This window comes from Opisthocomus hoazin, chromosome 5 (assembly GCF_030867145.1).
Source record: "Opisthocomus hoazin isolate bOpiHoa1 chromosome 5, bOpiHoa1.hap1, whole genome shotgun sequence".
Lineage (NCBI taxonomy): Eukaryota > Metazoa > Chordata > Aves > Opisthocomiformes > Opisthocomidae > Opisthocomus > Opisthocomus hoazin.
The window spans coordinates 59,739,539-59,762,081 of NC_134418.1; the positions used below are offsets into that span (position 1 = coordinate 59,739,539).

Below are 22,543 nucleotides of genomic sequence, written 5' to 3' on the forward strand. Positions count from 1 at the left end.
TAGTTCTGTCTTCGCATGGAGGAACGAAGTGGCTTCTGACTCTGGGGAATGACAAACAGTTCATACTGCCCTAGAGTTTTTCTCCCTGCAGATCCCCATCCGCACTGAGCTTAAGAACAGTTTGTGTGGGTGATTGTGCAGCTCTGGATAGCATGTTTCTGACAGACCTTCCCAATGGCTCTGGCGCTGGGGTACTCCAGGTGGGTTCAGGGCCACATGCAGTGGCTCTGTCTGAGCCTCCATTTAGGAGCTTTCCTGTCAACCAGCAGGGTCCACGCTCCCCATCAGAGCACAACCTCTCCATTAGCACATGAAGACACAATCCACAAAAGCCATGAAAAATCCAATGCCTTCCCAAGAGACAAACTCTTTGGCTGACAAAATACAAATGGTGTTTCCTCAGACCCTAAACTGCCCCAGTGTTTACTGAACATCACTTGGCTTTGTGTACAGCTGAGCACTCTGGCGTTTCTGCTCTCCCACCACATCCCACCCACCCCGCAAGTCCCCCAGGAAACAGCACAGGACAGTTGTGGAGCTCCAGCAGCGCTGCTTCAGGGTGCAGAGACACACGCTGTGCAGCTCTGTTTTCACATACTTGTAAGATCACCCTCCCTGACCGTGCATCACAGGCAAATGATCATTCCCATGCAGCATAATTCCTTCTATTGCTTCCAGGTTATCAGCTGGAGAACGCTGCTCCCAGTAGTAAAATCAACTGTGCTGCACAGATAATTGGGAAATGATAGGCCAGTGCTTTGTTCAAGGGCTGTCACATCTTCACCTAGTCAGGACAAGTGAAATGGATTTTTCTCTTGCAAGATACATAAATCATACCACAAGACATGATAGACTTATTTTTTTTAATGCAGCAGGCATTCCAGCCTGAATACTGAAACCTTCAAAATTTCATTCTAAAATCCCTTGTTCCTGGGAAATTACACATCAGCAGCACTCACAGTTTGATGGAGGCTACCAAAGGTGCACAAAAAAAACAATGAAAAAGAAGTTTCCTGGGAAAAAGATGCTGAGCTACCATGCGCACCTGAAATAGAGATCAAAATGATCCACAAGTGCATGGCCGCTCCAGTGCCAGGTGCTCACCTCCATGACAGGAGCACGGCAGCACTTGGCCATCATCACATAGAGCTTGGGCTTGACCAGCACGGCTGGGGAACAGGCTGCCCAGCAGCCCTTCCACCCAGCTGGAGCCACTGTCACACCACAGGGCCACCACAGAATGTCTAAATTTGGAGGTGACCCATAACGATCACTGAGTGCAACTCCCTGCTCCTCCAGGACTACCTAAAACTAAACCATGTGACTAAGAGTGTCATCCAGACGCTCCTTGAACTCTGGCAGTTTCAGTGCCGTGGCCACTTCCCTGCATAGCCTGTCCCAGGGACGGAGCACTGTACCATGTCCTGGGCAAGAGCTCAGCCAGCTGCTGGGGCACGGCAGCGCTGCCGCCCTGCATCAGTGAAGCTGGAGACGGGTTCAGGGGATTTGGGAGCTGGGGGGTTCAGCTGGTCAACAGCAAGTGCTGCTGCTGCCCATCCCCCTTGCCCCACAGAACAGGGCTGGACACGCAGTACCAAGCACCAACACAACCCTCTCCAGGCAGTGTCGGCACACATAACCGTGGGGGGTCACGTCACACACGGGGTGCTCACCTTAGCCTGGGCCTCCAGCAAGGTCCCACTCACCCACTCTCCTCTAAACTGCTTTGCCCGATGCCTCAGCAGAAAACAGCTCTGTGGGAACCAGGAGAGCCCTGGAGAGCGAACTCGCCTCGCAAACCTGGTTACACACGAGTGAAACAAATGTGTCCTTGGAAAAGCCCCCCCTTGCTGACACTCTCTGCCCTTACTAACCAGGGGAAAATCGCTGCAGTACCACAGACAGTAAAGCCTGACTCCAAAAGGACATGTGTGTTTATTCACCATGCCACGTTTTCACTGGCTTTTTTTCCTTTTTTAATGTTTAATCTTTTCGCAGACACATTGGGTTGAACTGCTGCTGGGTCGAACACTACCTCTTGGCAACCAGGGGTCCCCGAGGAAGCCCCAGTGGTCCCGCGAATCTCCTCCCTCCACACCTGCTGGAAGCAACCGGAGCAGAGAAGTCTCGCTGAGCTCTCTGTGCCTTTCAGGCAGGGAGGGCAGGGCATAACCGAAGGCAGGGCCACAGATAAAAGCCTCCCCGAAGGATTTCTGCCCACTCCCCGCTCCCCGTGGAGAGCGACTGCTGCGCGTTGGCATCTCCCTGCCGCTCTGCAGCTCCTCAGCTCCTCAGCACCCGCCATCGGACACCGATCAGCCACCGCTCCCGGCTCTCCGGCGACAGTCCCACGCCAGGACGCCCTCCACGCTCCCGGCCTCCCCTGCCCACGAGTGCTCCAGCCCCACGGCTCTGCCATTCCCCAACACAGGGCTTTGGCCAGACGGGCAGCCGCTTCCCTACAGCCTGCTGCAGCGACGGCAACGGCTCCACTGAGACCACATGGCCACGTCCGGGAAAGTAAGGACAACCCGTTTCCCCCCTTCCCTTCCCAGGTACCCTGCTCTTGGGGAAATCTTCTGCAAGTGGCCCAGCCTGCGCCCCTCTGCTGTGTGCCCTCTTTCCCTGACCTTACTCCCCTAACCCACGCAGACCCCTCTGCATTACAGGAGCGTCTGCTTCCACACAACCGCACATGTCCATGCGTGCGTTAGGCAGTGCACTCCTCTCCTCTCCTCTCCTGCCCACCAGCTCAGGAATGAAAACACTGAGTCATACGGCTCTGAAAAACACCCTCTCTGTCGCCTCCAGGTTATCAGATGCAGAGCTGCTGTTGCCTGGGCCGTGGGCAAACCGCTCTCTCTTGAGGAGGTGGAGGTTGCACCTCCAAAGGCAGGTGAAGTCCGTATCAAGGTAAAAACACGTCACGATTATTTTTTTTCTGCCCTGTGGGTATTGCTCTTCTTGTGGTTATGCCTTGAATATACCTGTCAGGGACCTGTGTCAACTCATAGGCCTGAATTGTCCAGAACTGTCCTGTGAAAAGTCCTTCCACAAACTGGGTCAAACAGAGGCCAGACCATTGCTCAAGCTCATCATCTGCTCTTTCCTCTCCAAACAGATGGTGGCCACAGGCATCTGTCACACAGATGACTGCGTTTTGGAAGGCGGCTTTCCAAACGTGGATTTCCCGGTTATCCTAGGCCATGAAGGAGCTGGGATTGTGGAAAGTGTTGGAGAGGGAGTGACCTCTGTGAAAGCAGGTAACACACACACGCACACACACACACGTGCGCCGGGAGTCAGCTCTCAAAGCGGCTGAGGCTGCCTGGAGCCCAGAAATTGCCCCCTGCTCCTGCGCCAGTGGCTCACACTCCTTGCACTGGACTGTCCCATACTCTCCCTGGTCTATTCCCCACGCACATGAGCTGTTCCCCCTGACAGGCAAAGCAGAAGGTTCGTGGTAGGATGCTGCCATCAGAAAGCTCAGCAGAGGTGCTCCAACAGGCAGCACCCTCAGGGCCTGCTGAGCGAGAGGCACCTAACCAGGATCTGGTTTGTTGCAGGAGACAAAGTCATCCCCCTTTGCATCCCACACTGTGGGGAATGCAGCTTCTGCCGGAATCCCGAATCCAACTACTGCCAGAAGTGCCAGTGAGTTTGCTTCTCCTTCCCCTACACCTAAATGGGGTCGGCTGTCTCTCAACAATTCTGACACCACCACGGGTGCTTTACTTGGTGAAAAACAAATGCTTGTGCCTCCCAACAGCCTCTCTGAACCACAAAACCTGCTGCCTGACAAGACCAGCCGGTTCACTTGCAAAGGGAAGCAGATCCACCACTTCATGTGGATCAGCACCTTTGCAGAATACACCGTTGTCCCGGAGTACGCCGTTGCCAAGATAGATGCTGCTGCACCTCTGGACAAAGTCTGCTTGCTTGGCTGTGGGTTTTCCACAGGCTATGGGGCTGCCATCAACGCCGCCAAGGTTGGTATTCAGGCGTGTCGAGCACGGGCACCCCACAGCCGCCCCTGCACCCTCACCAGCCCTGTGCAACAGAAACCTCCTCCTCACACTGGAGACTCACAGGGCCCCATGTTGTGCAGGTGAAACCAGGCTCCACCTGCGCCGTCTTCGGCCTCGGAGGAGTCGGCCTCTCTACCGTCATAGGCTGCAAGGCGGCTGGAGCTTCCCGCATCATTGCCGTTGATATCAACAAGGACAAGTTTGCCAAGGCCAAGGAGCTGGGAGCCACCGACTGTGTCAACCCTAAAGATTTCAAGAAGCCCATCCAGGATGTGCTCACTGACATGACCGGCCATGGTGTGGACTACTCCTTTGAGGTCATCGGGCACGCAGATACCATGGTAGGTGGCATTTCAGCATGTGTCCTCCCTCCCAGCTCATTCTCAGGCTCCCATCAGGTTGGAATTCACCCCGGCGGGCAGCTCCTTGCCCCCTGCCTGCACTGCCGGGCACAGATTTGCTCAGAACGGCAGTCTACTGGCTTTGGGAGAAAATGAGGTACCAGTCTTAAAATGGGTACTGGGCTCGCCATGTCTGCTGCCGAAGGGAGTAGGTGTTTTCAGATTACCAGGGAGGGGCAGACGACTGCACAGAAAGAACGCTTTTCTGACAAAGTCACTGCTGCGCTCTCTAATTCACCTTCCTGTCCCATCAGACTGCTGCCCTGGCCTCCTGCAACATGAACACTGGTGTCTGCGTGATGGTTGGGCTAGTGCCTTCTGGTTCAGTGATTTCCTTCGATCCTCTGCTTCTGCTGTCTGGGCGTACGTGGAAGGGGACTGTGCTCGGAGGTATGGAACTCAAGGAAACATTTGACACATTTTAGCCTTTTCCTTTCATGGCAGTTTCCAAATCATAGAATCACATAATTGTTTGGATTGGAAGAGATCTTTGAAGACCATCTCGGCAAACCCTTCTGCTGTGTGCAGGGACATCTTGCACTAGAACAGGTTGCTCCCCCCAGAGCCTTCTCTTCTCCAGGCTGAACAATCTCAACTCTCTCAGCCTTTCTTCATGGGAGATCTGCCAGCCCTTTGATCATTTTCATGGCCATCCTCTGGACCCACTCTAAGAGGTCCATGTCTTTCTTGCGTTGAGGGCCCCCAGAGCTGGACATAGCACTCTCCAGTTAGGGTCTCAAAAGACTGGAGGAGAAAGGGAGAATCACCTCCTTCGACCTCCTGGCCATGCTTCTTTTTCTGCAGCCCAAGACACAATTGGCTTTCAGGGCTGCAAGTGCGCATTGCCGTCTCACATCCAGTTTTTCATTCACCAGCACCCCCAATTCCTTCTCTGCAGGGCTGCTCTCAATCCATTCATCCTCCACTCTATGCTGATACTGGGGATTGCCCCAACCCAGGTGCAGGACCTTGCACATGGCCTTGTTCAACTTCAGGAGGTTCGCACAGGCCCACTCCTCAAGCCTGCCAAGGTCCCTCTGGGTGGCAGCCCTTCCCTCAACTGCACCACTCAGCTTGGTGTCACCTGCCAACTTGCCGAGGATCCGGTTGATCCCTCTGTCTATGTCACACAGTCCCTTCCCACTTGAGAGATGTGGGAAGAGAGATTACCATTGAAAAATGAGGCAAAAAAACTGTTGAGTACCTCAGCCTTCTCTACGTCGCTTCTCTCTAGTGTATCTGTGGAAGAGGTACCCGTCAGTGCGTATGAGTAACTCTCCCCTTGGCAAAGAGTTTTCCTGCCTGAGTTGGAGGACAAAAGATACTTTCCCTTGTAGTTGTTACTCTCTAACCTCTCAGTCACCAAGAGTATTTCAAGCTTGGCAGTGTCCCAGGAAGCCTCTTTGAGAGGGCTTTCCAGAAAAAAAAACCACAGTTAAAGACAAGCGCTGCATTTCCACTGTACAGATAGGCCTAATACATGCTAACAAACCTGTAACTGTTTCATACAGTTCGACACACACCCCTGTCTATGCTAACCAGAGACTAAAACAAGGACAAAGCCACTCTCCTTCCAAGGAGAGGAAAGTTTCTCACAAGATAATGGCACCGGTACGGGTCACTCAGTCCTGACCCTACATTATCTGCAGGAAGATCATAAATGTCCCATGAAAGCAAGCCCTTGTTGCCCCACTAACCCCTTCCTGTTGCACCTTGCTCTCTCCTTCCACTACAAGACTCTTCTTCCCTCTCCCATGCTCTCACTTTCTCTCATTGCCGCCCCTCGGTCACACACGTAGATGCTACCTGGACCTTCAGGTGTGGCCACTCATACACACTCCCCTCGAGCCCCAGCAACTGATCTCCACTTGCATTTCACTGGCGTGTGCCAGAGGAGGGGCTGGTGCACCTCAAGGATCTTCTCACTCCCTCCAGCTATACTCCCAGCTCAAAGAAGGGACCCTCTCACATTTGTTAGCCTCCTCGTATTAATTTTGATGCATTCCAAGAAGTAGCTACTGCGCTTTAAAGGGCACAGCCTCAAGTATATTTTATGGATCAGCACGGCCTGGTAGAGGGGACAAGACCCTGGCTGGCTCTAACATTTGGCTCAGAGGAGACTCGCTACAATTGGACACCAGCAAACTCTACAAACACGACCTTATCAACACAGCATTTCTCTGATTATTCACTGCAGGTGCTTTCTCCTGTTTCTAGGTTGGAAGGCGAAAGATTGTATCCCCAAACTAGTTTCCAGCTATTTGGAGAAGAAATTCAACTCAGACTTGCTGATCACACACACGCTGCCCATTGCTAAAGTGAACGAGGGATTTGAGTTGTTACGTGCAGGAAAAAGGTGAGACCCTGACCAGCAGGAGCAAGGTACAGCAAATGCCATCTCCACCTAAAATTCCAACAGTCCCCACACCCTGGCAGGCAGAGCATGCAATACCGCCGTTGCAAAAAGCATCCGAGCCTTGTGAGGAAGCAGGGCCCAGAGCCATGTGCCGAGAGGATCTGCCATAGCTCAGAGGGAAGAGCCGATGCTCAGCACAGGGAACCCTCCTGCTCAAGGTTCCGCTTAGCAGAGATCCCGCCGCACCGGCACTGCACTGAGGCCAGCACAGGCCCTCAGACACCACATCTCATGGCACTGTTTGAAAGCACAGGACAGTCGAGGGAGAACGAGGAGTAAGGGGCATCCTTGGTCACTTCAGCATAAAAGCCAAAGGAATCATAGAATCATAGAAAAGTTTGGGTTGGAAAGGATCTTTAAAGGTCATCTAGTCCAACCCCCCTGCAATGAGCAGGGACATCTTCAACTAGATCAGGCTGCTCAGAGCCCCTTCCAACCTGGCCTTGAATGTTTCCAGGGATGGGGCACTGACAACCTCTCTGGGAAACCTATGCCAGTGTTTCACCACCCTCATTGTAAAAAAATTCCTCCTTTTATGCAGTCTAAATCTACCCTCTTTCAGTTTAAAACCATTATCACCTGTCCTATCGCAACAGGCCTTGCTAAAAAGTTTGTCCCCATCTTTCTTATAAGCCCCCTTTAAGTACGGAAAGGCTCCCTGCAGCCTTCTCTTCTGCAGCCTGAACAGCCCGAACTCTCTCAGCCTTTCCTCACAGGAGAGGTGCTCCATCCCTCTGACCATCTTTGTGGCCCTCCTCTGGACCCACTCCAACAGGTCCATGCCTTTCCTGTGCTGAGGGCTCCAGAGCTGGACGCAGGACTCCAGGTGGGGTCTCACTAGAGCGGAGCAGAGGTGGCAAATCACCTCCCGCAACCCACTGAGCACGCTTCCCTCTGAATGGCATCCCGGGAAGATCGTATCTCACACCAGCAGCACAGGAGCTCTGGGGAGGGACAAGGTGCCTTGGCTACTGAGGGCTTCCCTTCAGCAGGGTTTTGAAGGCGGCCCCATTGCTGCACGTCTCACAGAGCTGAGTTAGGGAGAGGCTGGATGAGAAAGGAGGCGGCCAGTCCTCGGGCACACCTGCCTGCCCCGCTGCCTGCTCCCGAACACCCCCAGCCGCAGCACCTCTAACGCCTCCCTTCCTTTCCACTTGTCAGCATTCGCAGTGTCCTGCTCTTTTGAAGGACACAGCCATGGGAGGCTGAGCGGAGGGACCAGCACAGCAGACACTCTCCTGGCACGGGCCCTTCTCACCCAGCACCTCACGTTGTGGTGCGCAAGGAGACAAGAACGAGGAACTCACTCAGGCTGGGGCCGCTGCCAGCACTGGCTCCCATGCCTGGCTGAGACCCGGCAGGACGCCTCTCCCAAGAAAACGCTTGCATCAATAAAGAGTTTTGGTCAAACTCATTCCATGCTGTGCATGCAATCAATAGGGGTCCCCCGGGGCAGCAGGAGCTCTTCCTCGTACCACAGGTCCTTCCATCACCCCCTTGTCTCAGCAGTGAGCCTTTGCCCCCTCCACTGCTGCTGCCTCCCACCTTACCCGCTGATGCCCACACGCCTCTGCACCCATCTCAGGTGGGTGAATGCTGCACCCTCAACCAAAGCATGGCAGGGAAATGACAGCTGCTGCTGCTCTGCTCTGGGCTCACGCACAGGACCACAATCTGTTTTGCTACATGAGGTTATCCTCGGGTAAAACCTGTCACTCCAGCAACTTTCATATAAACACAAAGCTCTCTTATCACATTGCTTTGTCCTATTCTCTCCTAATTTTCCCTTCTTCAATTCACATTTGTCCTCTTTGGAGCCTCTGGCCTGCTGACCTCAGTCTGGTGGCTTTTCCCCTGATCTAGTTTTGTTCTTGATAACAGCCTCAGAGAAATTTACAGATTGAAATCAGGAAGAGAAATTATAAGTGCATTGATGTCCCACGATATGTAAATGAGGGTGCTAGAGGTACTATAGCTAGACTTTCAGAAAGTAAAAAGTAAAATTCCTCCTTACATTGCAGGAGAGCAATTCTGTAGGAACTACCACGATCACAACCAGTCTGGCAACTAAATTTGTTCCATGCACAAAAGGAAATGCAAGGATATGATCCTTACGTGTCTCTTCCAACTTCAGATATTCTAGTATTCTACGCTAGCATAAAGTCAAAATTAGCAATTGCTGTAAGACTCCCATTCTCTGTTTTAAGACAGTTTGTTTCCTCAGCCATTCTCTTTCACTAGGGTGAACAGAATCAATTGCACATGTTTAATACACCTTTATCAATATTTTTGTTACAGCTCTTCAATGTATAATACATAATGGTGGATCTAACTCTCACATTTCTTACCTCATTGGCCTCCTCCCCCTTCCATTTTGTATGAGGTATGCAATATTTTTGTCCTAACGGAAATTAAAACAACAGGGTACCTTCAAGAATAGTGAATTTGCAAAGCCATACCTGCTAGGATATAATCTAGTTTGTTCTTCATAGTAGACCTGCAAAGATTGTCTCTGAAACTAGTGCCCAGTTACACTGAAGACAAAAATTTAACACTGAGGTATTAATAAAGGCATTCATATCTGCCTTTGTCTTTTAGTTAAAAATTATTGAAGGGTTTGAACTACTGCATGCAAGGGAAAAGATAAGATTTGTACTTAGCCCTTGTAAGTGCATTTAGTCTATTCCACAAAGTGATTTCTGCCAATTATTCTTCGATTTTTCCACCACTTTGATACAGACAGGAACTGACCATAATACAAAAAGAGGGTCAGAACACTGACTACCCAAGACAAAGACATTGAGGTCCGTGCCTATCTGTAAAAATATCCGACCTAACAGATCAGTTATTAAATCCTGTCTGATACGTGAACACATATAGCAAGTCAGGATATGAAATACTGTTGAGCACAGATACACAGTATCTGTCATTAAAAAGTTAACCATTAAATCCACGCCTACTGACATGCAAGTTTGATTTTATTTTCCCTCTATTAATTGCATAATAAAAAAAAATCCTGCTTTCTTAAGGTATACACAAAGCTGCACAGCAACAAGATCTCAGTATCAGCTCCCCTCATATTTGCATACACTTCAAATGTTTTACAGAGATGCCAGCTGCCCGTGGCGCTTCACGGTTGCAAGCAGTGCAGTCAGCAGTTCTGAACTCTATGTTGTCTTCACATCAGTTCTGGGTTTGCAAGTTTGATGGAGGAGAGCATCACGTGGATGCTTTAAGGAAAAATAATATTACACATTTTAAAGACCTTTTTACAACCATGTTGTAGGCTATCAGCTCTATAGCAGAAACTGAACATGTCCTAAGAGGCATGAAATACCTGTACCTGTAGCACTGTTCACATTCATGTCCTGATGTGTGAGAGGAAAACGTAAGCCATGTGTATGGAATGTTATCTAGGAAGCAGCAGGATTTCAGTACCTGTCACAGCAGTTGTAAAATGCGTTGTTTTAAACTTCAAGCACTAGCAACCATATGGGATATCAGCCATACAGACTTTGTCCTCTGGAACTGCTCTCCAACTCTTGCACAAGGTAGAAAATTGAATGGTAACCAAAACCAACTAAAATAAGGCTCAAAAGCTGTGTACAGTGGCTCTGTCTGAACAGCTTAAAGAATATTTTTGTTTTCAGCTAAGCACTTAACCATCAGTCCACTTTCAAAGTGGAGTGAAGGCTGCAAAGCACATGAAAGCAACTAATCCTGGAGAAGAACCACGCCTTTGCTCCACCAGATCTGGTGGGTGAACTGACAGGATAACAGGCATGAAGGATGTGTGAACCAGCTGTAAAGCTGCGTGTCCAAAGCATGAGTCCACAGAGTAATGCCTTCCTGATTCATGAATGCTGTGTTTTTTTCTGATCAGGACTAATATTTTTCCATCCTAGTGTTAACAGATGTCTTTTGATTTTTTAAAAATAGTAATATTAGTATATCTAGCATTTTTTTCAACAGCTAAAGAGTTGAGTTCTGCTCACTATAGCATTCTAAATGGTTCCTGATCCAAGAAGAGTTTTTACGTCGTTATTGGTGGTCTTCTAGGAAATTATCCCATTCCTTAGGTATACAAAAACATCCTTTCAGCCACACCGAAGGAGGATTCCTTTCTAGTGGACTGGCCTCTTCTAGTCTATGAATTCCTTCTAGGCTAGAGCTGGTGGGATCATAAAGGTCCTCAAGGCTGAGTTAGGCATGTAGAAACTTACTTTCATTACAGACAACATGAATTCTTGCACAGCAGGCCCAGGAATGGGAGAGGGACTGGCAGAAACATGAACTGGCTTTCAGTGCTGGGCTAAGCAGTTAAAGGTGAAGAAAAAGGGAAGCATGGAGCAGAGCAGTGGGGAGAGAACATAGATCTAAAGAGAGGAAGGATGTAAGACCTGAGCAAGACTTTTATTTCAACTTCAAAAGAGCTGATGGCTTTTTCTAAGAACACGCAAGATTTCAAAGCTATAATCAATATATGACATTTCTGACATGCTGGGGTCAAGTTCACATGTGTGACTAGGAAAAACTGATTCTTTTTACTGGCATTTAACCATATGACCTCCATTTTCAACCTCTTCGTCCGTCATCTTTCTGTTCCTTTTATCAGTCTCTCTTCAGCAGCAGCTTAAAGTTGAGTATGTGATAAGTCTAGTGATTCTGGCTGGTTGCCAAATTACACCTAACAACCACGTGCATTCAATATTTTAATGTGTGGCATTTCTTTCCAGAGTAGCAACGGGAAGAACACACTGCTCTTTGGAGTGATTTCCATTATTTAGCTTATCTGTTGCAGCTACAATTCTGTTTTAATCAATTCTAATGCTCAGCTGCTTTGAAATAACAAGAAGACCATCTCTTCTAGAATACAAATGCAGACTCAGCAGTCTAAAACTATCATCAACAAAACACCAGTAGATTTATGCAAGATATATTTTAACCCAGAAAAATATTTACTACCCTGTCCTAGAAAACAGCTTATATGGGCAACAAGCCCATATATGAGATTGCAAAAATCAAAAGGAAACAAATGGGTTTTCTCCATAACATCTTCATGAAGCATTGGAGTATCAAATATTGTTCTCTACTGATGCTTACATACTGTTAGAGGTGAATGCAGAGAGCGCCAAGCTCTTAACAGACCATGACTTAAAATATCTTTGTTTTCTCTTTGAGTATTTGTGACTCTGTACTGTTTTCTTATACTTGAGAGATGACAATCATACACCATTTCTCATCAAGTGTCCCCTTTTCCAGGTCTTTCACATTGTACAAGTAACACAAACACAAATGTCAATTCATCTTTGCTTCTAGAACCATGTAAACTTGCACTATGTAAATGTAGTATATTATCTAAATAATCTTTTGGCATTTATTTTAAGTCAAGTACTCTGAGCTCTGACTTAGACAAATGTTATGATAGCCATGCCAAATACTCCAGCAGGGGATACCTATTGTAAAAATACAGTATTTTAAATGCAACCTAGTTCCCACAAAAATCCAATATATCATAAGATTGTTGTAATTTACACCACCACTTTAGAGAAACTGATGGTGATGTGCCTTTCTAGCAATATCATTCATATCAACGAAATCGTAAGCAAATACATCTCTTACGACGCTGATCACGTGTGTTTTTTTAACATCCTGTAAGTTTTTTTAAAACCCACAAGCCGCTGTGCATAAAATAACAAAGCAAGACTATTAAAGTAATGAACTCATCTGAAAACAGAGCTCAGATGCTTCTTGAGAGACCATGTAAATTAGCTTTTTTCCCAGTGCAGGATCAACTCTCTGTATCATTTCTGAGAGATAACTTGGCCTTGCTCAGAAGCCTCCAATTTCAAACTGTATCCTACTGTCAAAGTTTATCTCATCAGGGAGGCTAAATCTCCTGCTCAACCCTACAGCTACTTTTTATGTTCCTGAAGACTGTTACTGTATTTACCCTCGCCCTTCCCACTGTGAAGCATTACTAATCGTCTTGCCAACTGCATTCCTACTTCCACAGCCGCTATGATGTTTGCTTTTCCCCTACCCCCAAAAAGCTGGGTATCGCTAACTCACATTCACTTTGTCATCCACTACTCTTTGTAGACATTTGTTTTCCTGCAGAACTGCTTTTAACTGGTCACTTGCCATCCTATGCTGATCACTACACTCAATTGCACCCCAGTTCTTCAAAAGCATTCCCCCAAACTGTCAGGATCATTTTTTCTAATCCTCTCTTTCAGTGTGCTTGTAAGCCTCCTGCTGTCTACACATTTAATGAGCCTACTCTACTCCACCAGGAAAATCACATAGCAGAACGGACTGTGGTTTGTGCCCAACAGCTTTAGGGAGAGGAAAATGTGAAATACATTTCATAACAGGATGTTGATCTACTGTTTTGTTTTAGCCAATATACTGTGGACTGAGTTTCTCGGATTTGCCTAGCAAAATACAAAAGGAGAAATACTTTTTCCACTACTCTATTTACACCCTAAATGGAAAGATTTTTCCATGCTATGTCCCCTTGTGGAATACATTTGAATTTTTTTTTTTAATAGTTCCACTAAAATACTGTCTGGAAGTATAAGATGAATGAAATTTTCTAGCATAAACTTGTACTTAGCTGCAACCCCAAAGTCCCTCAGCACAAAAAGACAGATGTCACTGAAGCGGCATCAACTTCAGCAGCCAGAGAAAATTGGGCCATTGTATCTCAGACCGTACTTTTTTAATCCAGTGAACCTCTCTCCAATGTTTAATTTCCAGTTCACTGGATCAGTGATAGGTGGCAAAAGATTCAACATAGACTGGACAGCGGAGCATTCAAAGAGGGTTTCACCAGGAAGACTTCTGTCGTGGCTCCCAAGTGGACCATCAGGAGCCTGCAGTTACGGGGCAGACTGGGGGGGAAAAAAAAAACCTCATTGCAGGCAACACCCATCACACTGTGTGCCTGCTCTGCAGTAACACTGCAAATTGCCGGTCTTTTCTCAGGGAATCTGTTGCTCAGCCACAACTTACTGACTAGTGTACTGCAGATTGCTTAACAATGGTTTGGTGTTCTGGAGATCATCCTAGCAAGCTCACCACTGAACTTCCAATCCCTTTAGCACAGCCAAGGATTTTAAAACTACTGCTCCCTACACATAATAATCTTCCCTGAAACTGGAAGGCAATATGAGGGAGGCAAAAGTAATACCTCTGCCCATGAAAGAAAGAAAACAGATTCCTTCCATGACGCAAGTCAGAGTATCTGAATTTCTCTGTGCACATGTAGAGGTGAAATGATGATTTCCTCCTAGAGGCTTGGACATCTTAGATCAAAATCAATTTGCTAATTTTTGTCATGCTTTATAAACCAATAGTCTACTAAAGAAAACAAAAAAAAAAAGAAAAAGCTTTTTTGTATTGGCAAATTATTTACCTTAACTACGTTGACTCTCAGAAGCCAGCAGGGACTTTGGCGAAGTTGCAAGCATGGATATATTTTTATATATATACAGGTATAGTATATCTATATTTAAGTTTGTGGAAAGGATGTCTTGAATTTGCACCATCATACATCATGATGGAAACATGGGCTGGAACAATTTAGTTACTTCATTGTCAGATTTGGAAACATGACTTGCTATGAGTATACTGTGCACAGAGCCAGAACACAAGTTGTTTACATTCGTGTGCATGTGTAGGAAACACCCTTCCACAGCAAAATCATGTCAGAAGCAGTATCTGGTTGAGAAAACTTAATGGAGTTTATCCTCCAGCTCTTTTGTGTTGGCATCCCTCCCAGGCCTCACAGTTATCACCCCTGCTTGACACTGTCTCTTCTTTCTTAATACAAACTTCTAGCACCTCTATCCCCTCTTCCTCCTGCTCTGCCTTTAGAGCTAGGGACTGCTCTCAACATCAGACTCCAGGTGTCCTCAAAACTGCCTTGAGCATCTGTTTGTGAAAGCTCCTAGTTCGCATAAATTCATTTCAGGGTCTCCTACAGGAGAAAAGCCTGCTTAGGGCAGCCAAGTCATATAACTACATGTGTACACAATATCTCTGTTTCACAGAAAGTATTTACAGAACAGTACTACAGAAACAGTCACCTCATCTATTTTACAATAGAAATCCTTTGAACTGCCTGCTACAACAAGTACAGCTCTGAGTAGCATCATATACATTTTATTTGTATACAGCACATTTTCCCCCTGTAGAATGGGCAGCAGCAGAATCCATTTGCTGTGCCTATTATGAAATACACCACTTGGCAAGCCTGGCTGGAAACACGTTTCATGCTCCAAATGAACTGGAAGAAAAACATGTCCCAGAGACAGAAAAAATTCGCTTGTTTACGCAGCACCATTACCAGGCAGCACTAACAACAGTGTTAGTATGGAAACCGAAGCAAACTATATCCAATTTACCTATACTGTGCATGGACAGCTTGTGCTGTAGCTCCTGACAGGACTGCAGATATGGCTCTAACCATATCACACTCCGATGGACCCTCCCATGTTTCAGTTTGTGCCCATTGCCTCAGGTCCTGTCACCAGACATCGCTGAAAAGACCCTGGCTCTGTCCTCTTTGCACCCTCCCTCCAGGTATTTGTACACATGGATAAAAGCCTCCTCTTCTCTGTGCTGAACAGTCCCAGCTCTCAGCCTTTCCTAATGGGAGAGATGCTCCAGTCCCTTCGTCACCTTTGTGGCTTTTTGCTGGACTCTCTTCAGTGTGTCCATGTCGCTCTTGTGCCAGGGAGCCCAGAACTGGACCCAGGACTCCAGATGCGGCCTCAACCGTGCTGAGTAGAGAGGAGGGATCCCCTCCCTCAGCCTGCCGGCACCAGGACACCGTCCGCCTTCTCTGCCGCAAGGGCACACTGCTGGCTCATGTTTGACTTGGTGTTCACCACGACCCTCAGGTCTTTCTCTACAAAGATGCTTTCTAGCTGGCTGGTCCCCAGCATGTGCTGGTGCATCGGGTTCTTCCTCCCCAGGTGCAGGACTTTGCACTTCTTCTTGTCAAACTCAAGGAGACCAAGGACAGCATGTCTTTTCAAACCAAAGAAATAGCAATTTCCCTTTAGTTTTCGTTTAGAGACTTTGGCATCTAGTATTTGAAGTGAATCCAAGGGAAATTAATAGAAACTCACACTGCAAGTGCATTTTTCAATTAGTCTGGAAAAACTATGAACCACAACATTTTACTGAAGCATTATGCTTTTCCTATGGTGCCAGCTTCTAGTCTCAGCCATACTACAGTCTGGTGTGAGATCAGACTGTGGTCCGTAGTTAACGGTACCAAAACATCTTCTTCCATGGTTTTAGTGAAGCGTGAATCATAGAATCACAGAATCATTAAGGTTGGAAAAGACCTCTAAGGTCACCAAGTCCAAGCGTCAACCCCATACCACCACGCCTGCTAAACCACGTCCTGAAGTGCCACATCTACACATTTTTTAAACATCTCCCGGGATGGTGACTCCAGCACTTCCCTGAGCAGCCTCTTCCAATGCCTGACCACTCTTTCAGTAAAGAAATTTTTCCTAATATCCAATCTAAACCTCCCCTAACACAATTTGAGGCCAGAAGTTGTGTATTGTAGAAATTAACCAGTTACAACTAATACAATAAATACACAGAATACAGAGATTACACAAAGCAGCTCACTGAGCTAGGTTATTACCTAAAGCAGCCAAACAACAGAAATGTTTCCATAATTTATCTCTTACACAGACACGTTAGCTTCAGTTTTCAGTTATCTAAGATTAAATTACCATTACGAACAACAAGTAAAGAAATTCTGGATAACCCTGTTCAAGGACAACGAATTCAAACTGGAAGAGTTGCAAAGGTATGCTACTAGCAAGGTCAAAGAAAAAAAGCCACAGCGATAAAAGAAACTATAGGCGTGTGGCTTACCCAGTCTAACAAAAGGGAGGGTAAAAGGATATGGCTACCTTCCAAAAATAAATACCCAATAAATTGGGTATAATACAGGGTATAAACACTAAACAAGGGAAAAATGTTTTGCAGTAACTGGCATTGTTTGCACCGGAACAAGTGAGGAAAAGTAGCCTAGGGATTAAAAGAAGACTAATCAGATCTAACTATTGTAAATAATCTCAATTGCAGTAAACCCCCTATTTTTAATTCAGAACACAACAGGCTTATGATAAGGGCTACATGATACAGTTCCTACAGCGGCAAAGGAATAGTCTCAGATTTATTGCAACGGCATCATAAATTCTAACAGAGCATTTCATACAAGAAATCTATCCAGCCCCTCAGGCACATCATTTGGTGCACAACACTCATACAGAGATCTACCGCTGTTCCAGGCACTGCTCCACTGGTCCTACTCTGCCGAAACAGCTGTGCAGGATGACACATCCCTGGGGCACATGTGTCACAGTCAAGGTCTTTGCTCGTTTTCTGTGAGCTCAGAATGGAATTATACTAACCACATACTTCTGTCTCCTAATTTTCTTTCCTTCCTTCTGTATTTGCTGTGTGATTATTGTTTTACAAAACGTAAAGAGAAGCGTAGCAACCATCTAGATAATCAGCAAAGCAGAAGCAACTCGTCCATTAACAACCACTTAAGTTTTATACCTGTGAAGAAGCCCTTTGCATGAACACTTCTAATGCAAATGGCTTTCTCCAGAGGCAGCAACTGCTCTAAGCCAGAGCACCCAGGCACCTTGCCATACAAGCAACGCTTCACAAGGAACGGAATTAAAAAGAAAAGCACTAAAAGCAATTACTCACTGACTTACTTAGCTATAACGATAGTCTCACCAAAATTTGTATTTAAAAATATGCTTGTTATATGATCGATGTCAAGCCATTGATCTGGATTCTGTTCTGCAGCAAACAAGTCAAACTGGAACCACTGAAATCTTGGTAAAGTTTTTACTTGAATTGGATTTTCTGCTGCAACACTTCAGACTCCTTGCTTTGGATACTTGCTGCTGATTGTTACAGACAGTAAGAAGTCAATTATAGTCCTAGTCTGGATCACATAGTTTAAAGAACAAGATGAGGCAGTGTCAATTAAATTCCTGATTGGATCAGCACATATTCTGATCAATTCTCACCATATGCCAGGAAACAATAAAATCTTCAAAGAAATCAGTATCATGTGACAGTGTAACATGGCCTTATGGCACAGATAAATCACGGCAGAAACATAAGGATGCTTCTATCTTCATACACAAGTTGCATGAAATAAAAAAATGCTCACCAATTTCAGTGGGAAATTACATGCATTTGATATCTGCAAGTACAAACCCCTCTACTTTCCACAAGTATTAGGACCTGGGCTAATAATTATTTTTTCCAGTATTCTCAATTTCATATTTTGACCTGTACCTTAGAGACATTTGGTTACTTTGTTTTACTTGAAGGTGACATTCCTTTTTCTCCGTGAAAAGGTCAACATTTCTAAGACGTGTCAGCAGCAACATTACTAGCAGCTTTACGCTAGTACTAAACTGATAGTATTAGCCAAGTCACATTACCCAAAGTCTGCACAAACCAAGATGGGAGCCATGTCCTGGAATAAGCACAGCACAAATTTGCTTTGCACATCATTAAACATCTGCATGAAAGCTGATTAGCTCTTGAAAACATCCTTTGTAATAAACCTGCTGAGACATTTCCTGCTCTATTTGATTTAATAAATGCAGGAAGGGTCTTACGTTGTTTTTATTTTGGTAAGAATTACAGGAATGTACTTATCTTTGGTTTGGCTTTCTTCACATCCTTTGGGCTTTGCATGCTAATGCAAGACAGAAAGTCTTCTATTGTACATCAGAATATCTGTTTTAGTAAACAGCTGTGTTTCAATAGAAATGCATAAAATTTTTATCATCTTATCTTTATCACCAAAATAGTATTAACGGCATCTCTTGTCAGCCAGTATTTTGGTATTCAAATCTCTGTAGTTCCTCTTCTTGCTTTGAGCAAGAATTCATCCCCTTTAGCTACTAATCACTGAGGCTTATATTTATGTACTTTATCCATCTTTAGTTGGTGATAAGCAGATGATAAAGTGTTTTGGCTTTCACATGCAAAATTTATGTTTCCATTATGTTACATCTGTGTTTATTTACTGAACCAGTGCTAAAGCTTTTATGTGGACTTAAGCAAGTTTCTTGAAGGCTTCCAGGATATGTATGTCCCAAACATTAATCCTTAAAGAAATCATGGAGATTTTTATAAATCCCTAGATTATTAAAAAATACTGTGATAAGAGAGCTGGGTTACAATGGCACAGTCTGAACTTCTCGGGTGAAATCTTACTGAGAAACTCAGTTCAAACAGAGAAAACTGTAACTGGCACCTAACTTGCAGCAAAAATGTCCTTTTCTCTGTTTACAAGGAAATAACAACAACAACAACAGTAATAATCATTTATCAACAGCACAACAGAACTTTCTCATGTTACAGCATTACATTAATGCTTGCAGTAGCAATTAAGGGTGGGTGTCAGGAGGATGGGGCCAAGCTCTTTTCAGTGGTGCCCAGCGACAGGACAAGGGGCAATGGGCACAAACTGAGGCACAGGAAGTTCCGTCTGAACACGAGGAAGAATTTCTTCCCTCTGAGGGCGATGGAGCCCTGGAACAGGCTGCCCAGGGAGGCTGTGGAGTCTCCTTCTCTGGAGATATTCAAGACCCGCCTGGACAAGGTCCTGTGCAGCCTGCTGTAGGTGACTCTCCTTTAGCAGGGGGGTTGGACTAGATGACCCACAGAGGTCCCTTCCAATCCCTGACATTCTGTGATTCTGTGATTTTCAGAAATTTGGTTGATGCATTGTCATTTCTTGTGCATTTTTGAGGTGTTCAGACTAAATGTTTTGTTTGGTACAGTACTGCCACAAACTATCATTGACAGCTCCGACACTGGACATACATGGAGTTTAGATATTTGCATTCAAAAGCAACTTCCAAAAAAACCCCTTTATTCCCTAACAGGCTGGAATAGGCTATATACTTCAGTATACCCTATACCAGTTCTGATCTGACAGTTCCCAGGCTTGCACTATTGCCAGAACTGCCCCAGTTCCACAGGTGCTTTCATGGACTCTGACAACACATCTCTCCACCAATGCGACGTCCCTCGATAGTCCTACACATGCGCTGCCAGTCCTTGTCCAAGACCAAGAGCACACCATGCTGCGCTCTCTGAATACTGCACAGAAACCTATCCCCTGCCCTACAGAGCTGTACTGGGCCTGGCTGGGATGGAGTTACCTTTCTTCATAGCAGCCCATATGGTGCTGTGTTTTACAGCTGTGACCAAAACAGCGTTGGTAGGACACCAACGTTTTAGCTATTGCTGAGCAGTGCTTGCACAGTGTCAAGGCCACCTCCGTTTCTCCCTCTGCTCCCTGCAGCAAGCAGGCTGGGGTGGGCAAATGGCTGGAAGGGAGTACTGCCGGGACAGCTGACCCGGATGGACCAGAGGGATATTCTGGGCCATACGATGACACACTCAGCAATAGCAACCCAGAGGCAGTCTTTCCAAGGTAACTGTTGCTCAGAGACTGGCTGGGCACCAGTGTCCTCGTGAGAGCTGGTAAGGGATTGCCTTTGCATCACTGGTCAGTTTTTTTTTCCGTTAGATTTATTAACTCTAAGCACACACTTTCATTGATTGGCTAAGCTTGCTCTTGCAGTTCATAGACATTCAAAACTTTGAATCCATTATAGTTTTGTGCAAATAACCTCTGAGGATATTATCAGGGCTGTTCCTGGTAAAGGAGCATACGTAAAAGGACTCAAGATGGTATATAATATCCACCGACTTATGGACACCGGACTGCACAGTCCACATTGATCATTACCAGATATGTTGTTCACTTAAATATTCTGTCAGCAATGTCTAAAAGGACCCAGTGTAACTTGCCTTGATTTGAAATTACTTTAAGATTTTACAAGAATGCATTCCAAAAGTGATTTATTTTTTTCTCTCAGGAACCTCAGAAACTAAACTTGCAACTCATAAAATCTGCAAATCCTGTGCTAGAAAATAAAAGTAACGAAATGACACATGCTTCAAGAATCTAAATCTAATTCTAAACAATCTTTGGTATCCAGGAGAAAGAAACACAGAAAAACGATTTCTAAAGATACAAAAGAAAATTTAGATGCAAAAAAGGATATGTGTTCTATTTAAAATATAGATTCCTTCATGACAGTGTTTCAGCAGTTTGTACACTTAGCAGACGCTTGAAATTTCTGGAAGTGATTATCAGAACAAGGTCATTATAAGAGCCTCCCATTTGCCTCTCAGTTTCTCAAAACACTGGAAACAAAAAGATGCAATAAAGCATTCAGACTTGCAGCTTATTAGGAGTCACAAACCTGAATACAACAACACAGAAATTTTCCATTTTCAGAGTGCAACTGCATGTATAACAACATTTAATATATTAAACATCCTCTTTCCAGGATATTACTAAAGTCATTTGGTTTGTCATCTTGTCAAGCAAAAACTACACTATGTGACACTTAAAAAAATATATGAAGTTTTATAATTTGACTCCTTACAAATCAGCAGTTTGTGGAGTAATACCTAACTACTAACACAGCAATGAAGGTAACCCAACCAAACACTTCTTTTTAACCAAAGCTCATAGCAAAGACAATCAAAAAATACCACCAGCACAGATCTGCCATTTAACTAGTAACAGGTCTGGTGCTTTTCTTCTGCTCAGCAGGTACCCCTCAAAACCAGTGGATTATTGGGGCACATTTTTACAGTATTCAGAGTATTCAGGTTATTATTATTACTGTATCAGTATATTAGTGCTCAGTATGGTGGGTATAATTAACCTGGACAGATACAGAATACTCAGGAACAACTAGGCATTTGAAGGATGTTACATACTCAGTGAATTTCCTGTACTCATGAAACATTCATCAATCATGTTTAAAATAACAGTTTTTGTGACAAATGTATGTGGCTGATACGGCAAGAAAAGCATTAGAAAAGAAAGTGTGACCACTGGCTTGAAAACTAAAGTACGGAATCGGGCAGAAAATCAGGCAGGTGTCTAACCTTGGATCAAATTGTTTTTTCTTGTAACCTGATTTATTAATTAAATTCAGTTTATTCACTGGTAACAGAACTTGGTTTTATGGATTTTGTTGCAGGTTGTAAGAGTGTGGAGAGTGTACCAAAGCTGGTGTCTGACTATGTCGCAAAGAAATTTTGTTTGCATGCCTTGGTGTCATATACATTGCCATTTGACAAAAATCATCAATGCTTTTGACTTTATGACTGCAGGAATGAGGTAAGTTATCAAGGAATCAAATCCACTTTAAATGGTTCATGGCGCACATTTTAATCATAGAAGCCAAATATTTTGTTGTCCTATCTATCATCTTGGATGTATTTAAAAAGAAAAAAGAAAAAAACAGATACATCTTCAAATGCTCCGAAAAAAACTCATTCCCACCACTAATTCATATCTAAAAGGAAAAATTAACATGCAGTCAACGATGTATTTCCACAGCTTTAGGTATCCAGTGCTGAGTCTTTATGAGGAAAGTGAACGCACACCGAAGTCTGTATTCCACTTTCAAAACTGAAGTGTGTCTCTGGGCATTCAGGCAACAGTAAGAGAGTTTCAAGAGGAGTGATCCTACAGAACCCAGGGCTTTGTACATCTACATCCCAGCTGACTGCAGTAACTTCAA

At 45.3% G+C, this 22,543-nt stretch overlaps 1 protein-coding gene across 1 annotated transcript; it reads left to right on the forward strand.

Annotated features, from left to right (window-relative positions):
- The first annotated feature begins 2,047 nt into the window (after window positions 1-2,047).
- LOC104331643 (alcohol dehydrogenase 1) lies at window positions 2,048-8,259 on the forward strand. The gene is made up of 9 exons (XM_009936978.2): window positions 2,048-2,520; window positions 2,812-2,913; window positions 3,122-3,263; window positions 3,567-3,654; window positions 3,770-3,989; window positions 4,109-4,369; window positions 4,684-4,819; window positions 6,647-6,785; window positions 8,007-8,259. Exons 1-9 carry the CDS (start codon window positions 2,503-2,505, stop codon window positions 8,029-8,031), a joined length of 1,131 nt encoding a protein of 376 aa, XP_009935280.2. The 5' UTR covers window positions 2,048-2,502; the 3' UTR covers window positions 8,032-8,259.
- The last annotated feature ends 14,284 nt before the right edge of the window (window positions 8,260-22,543 follow it).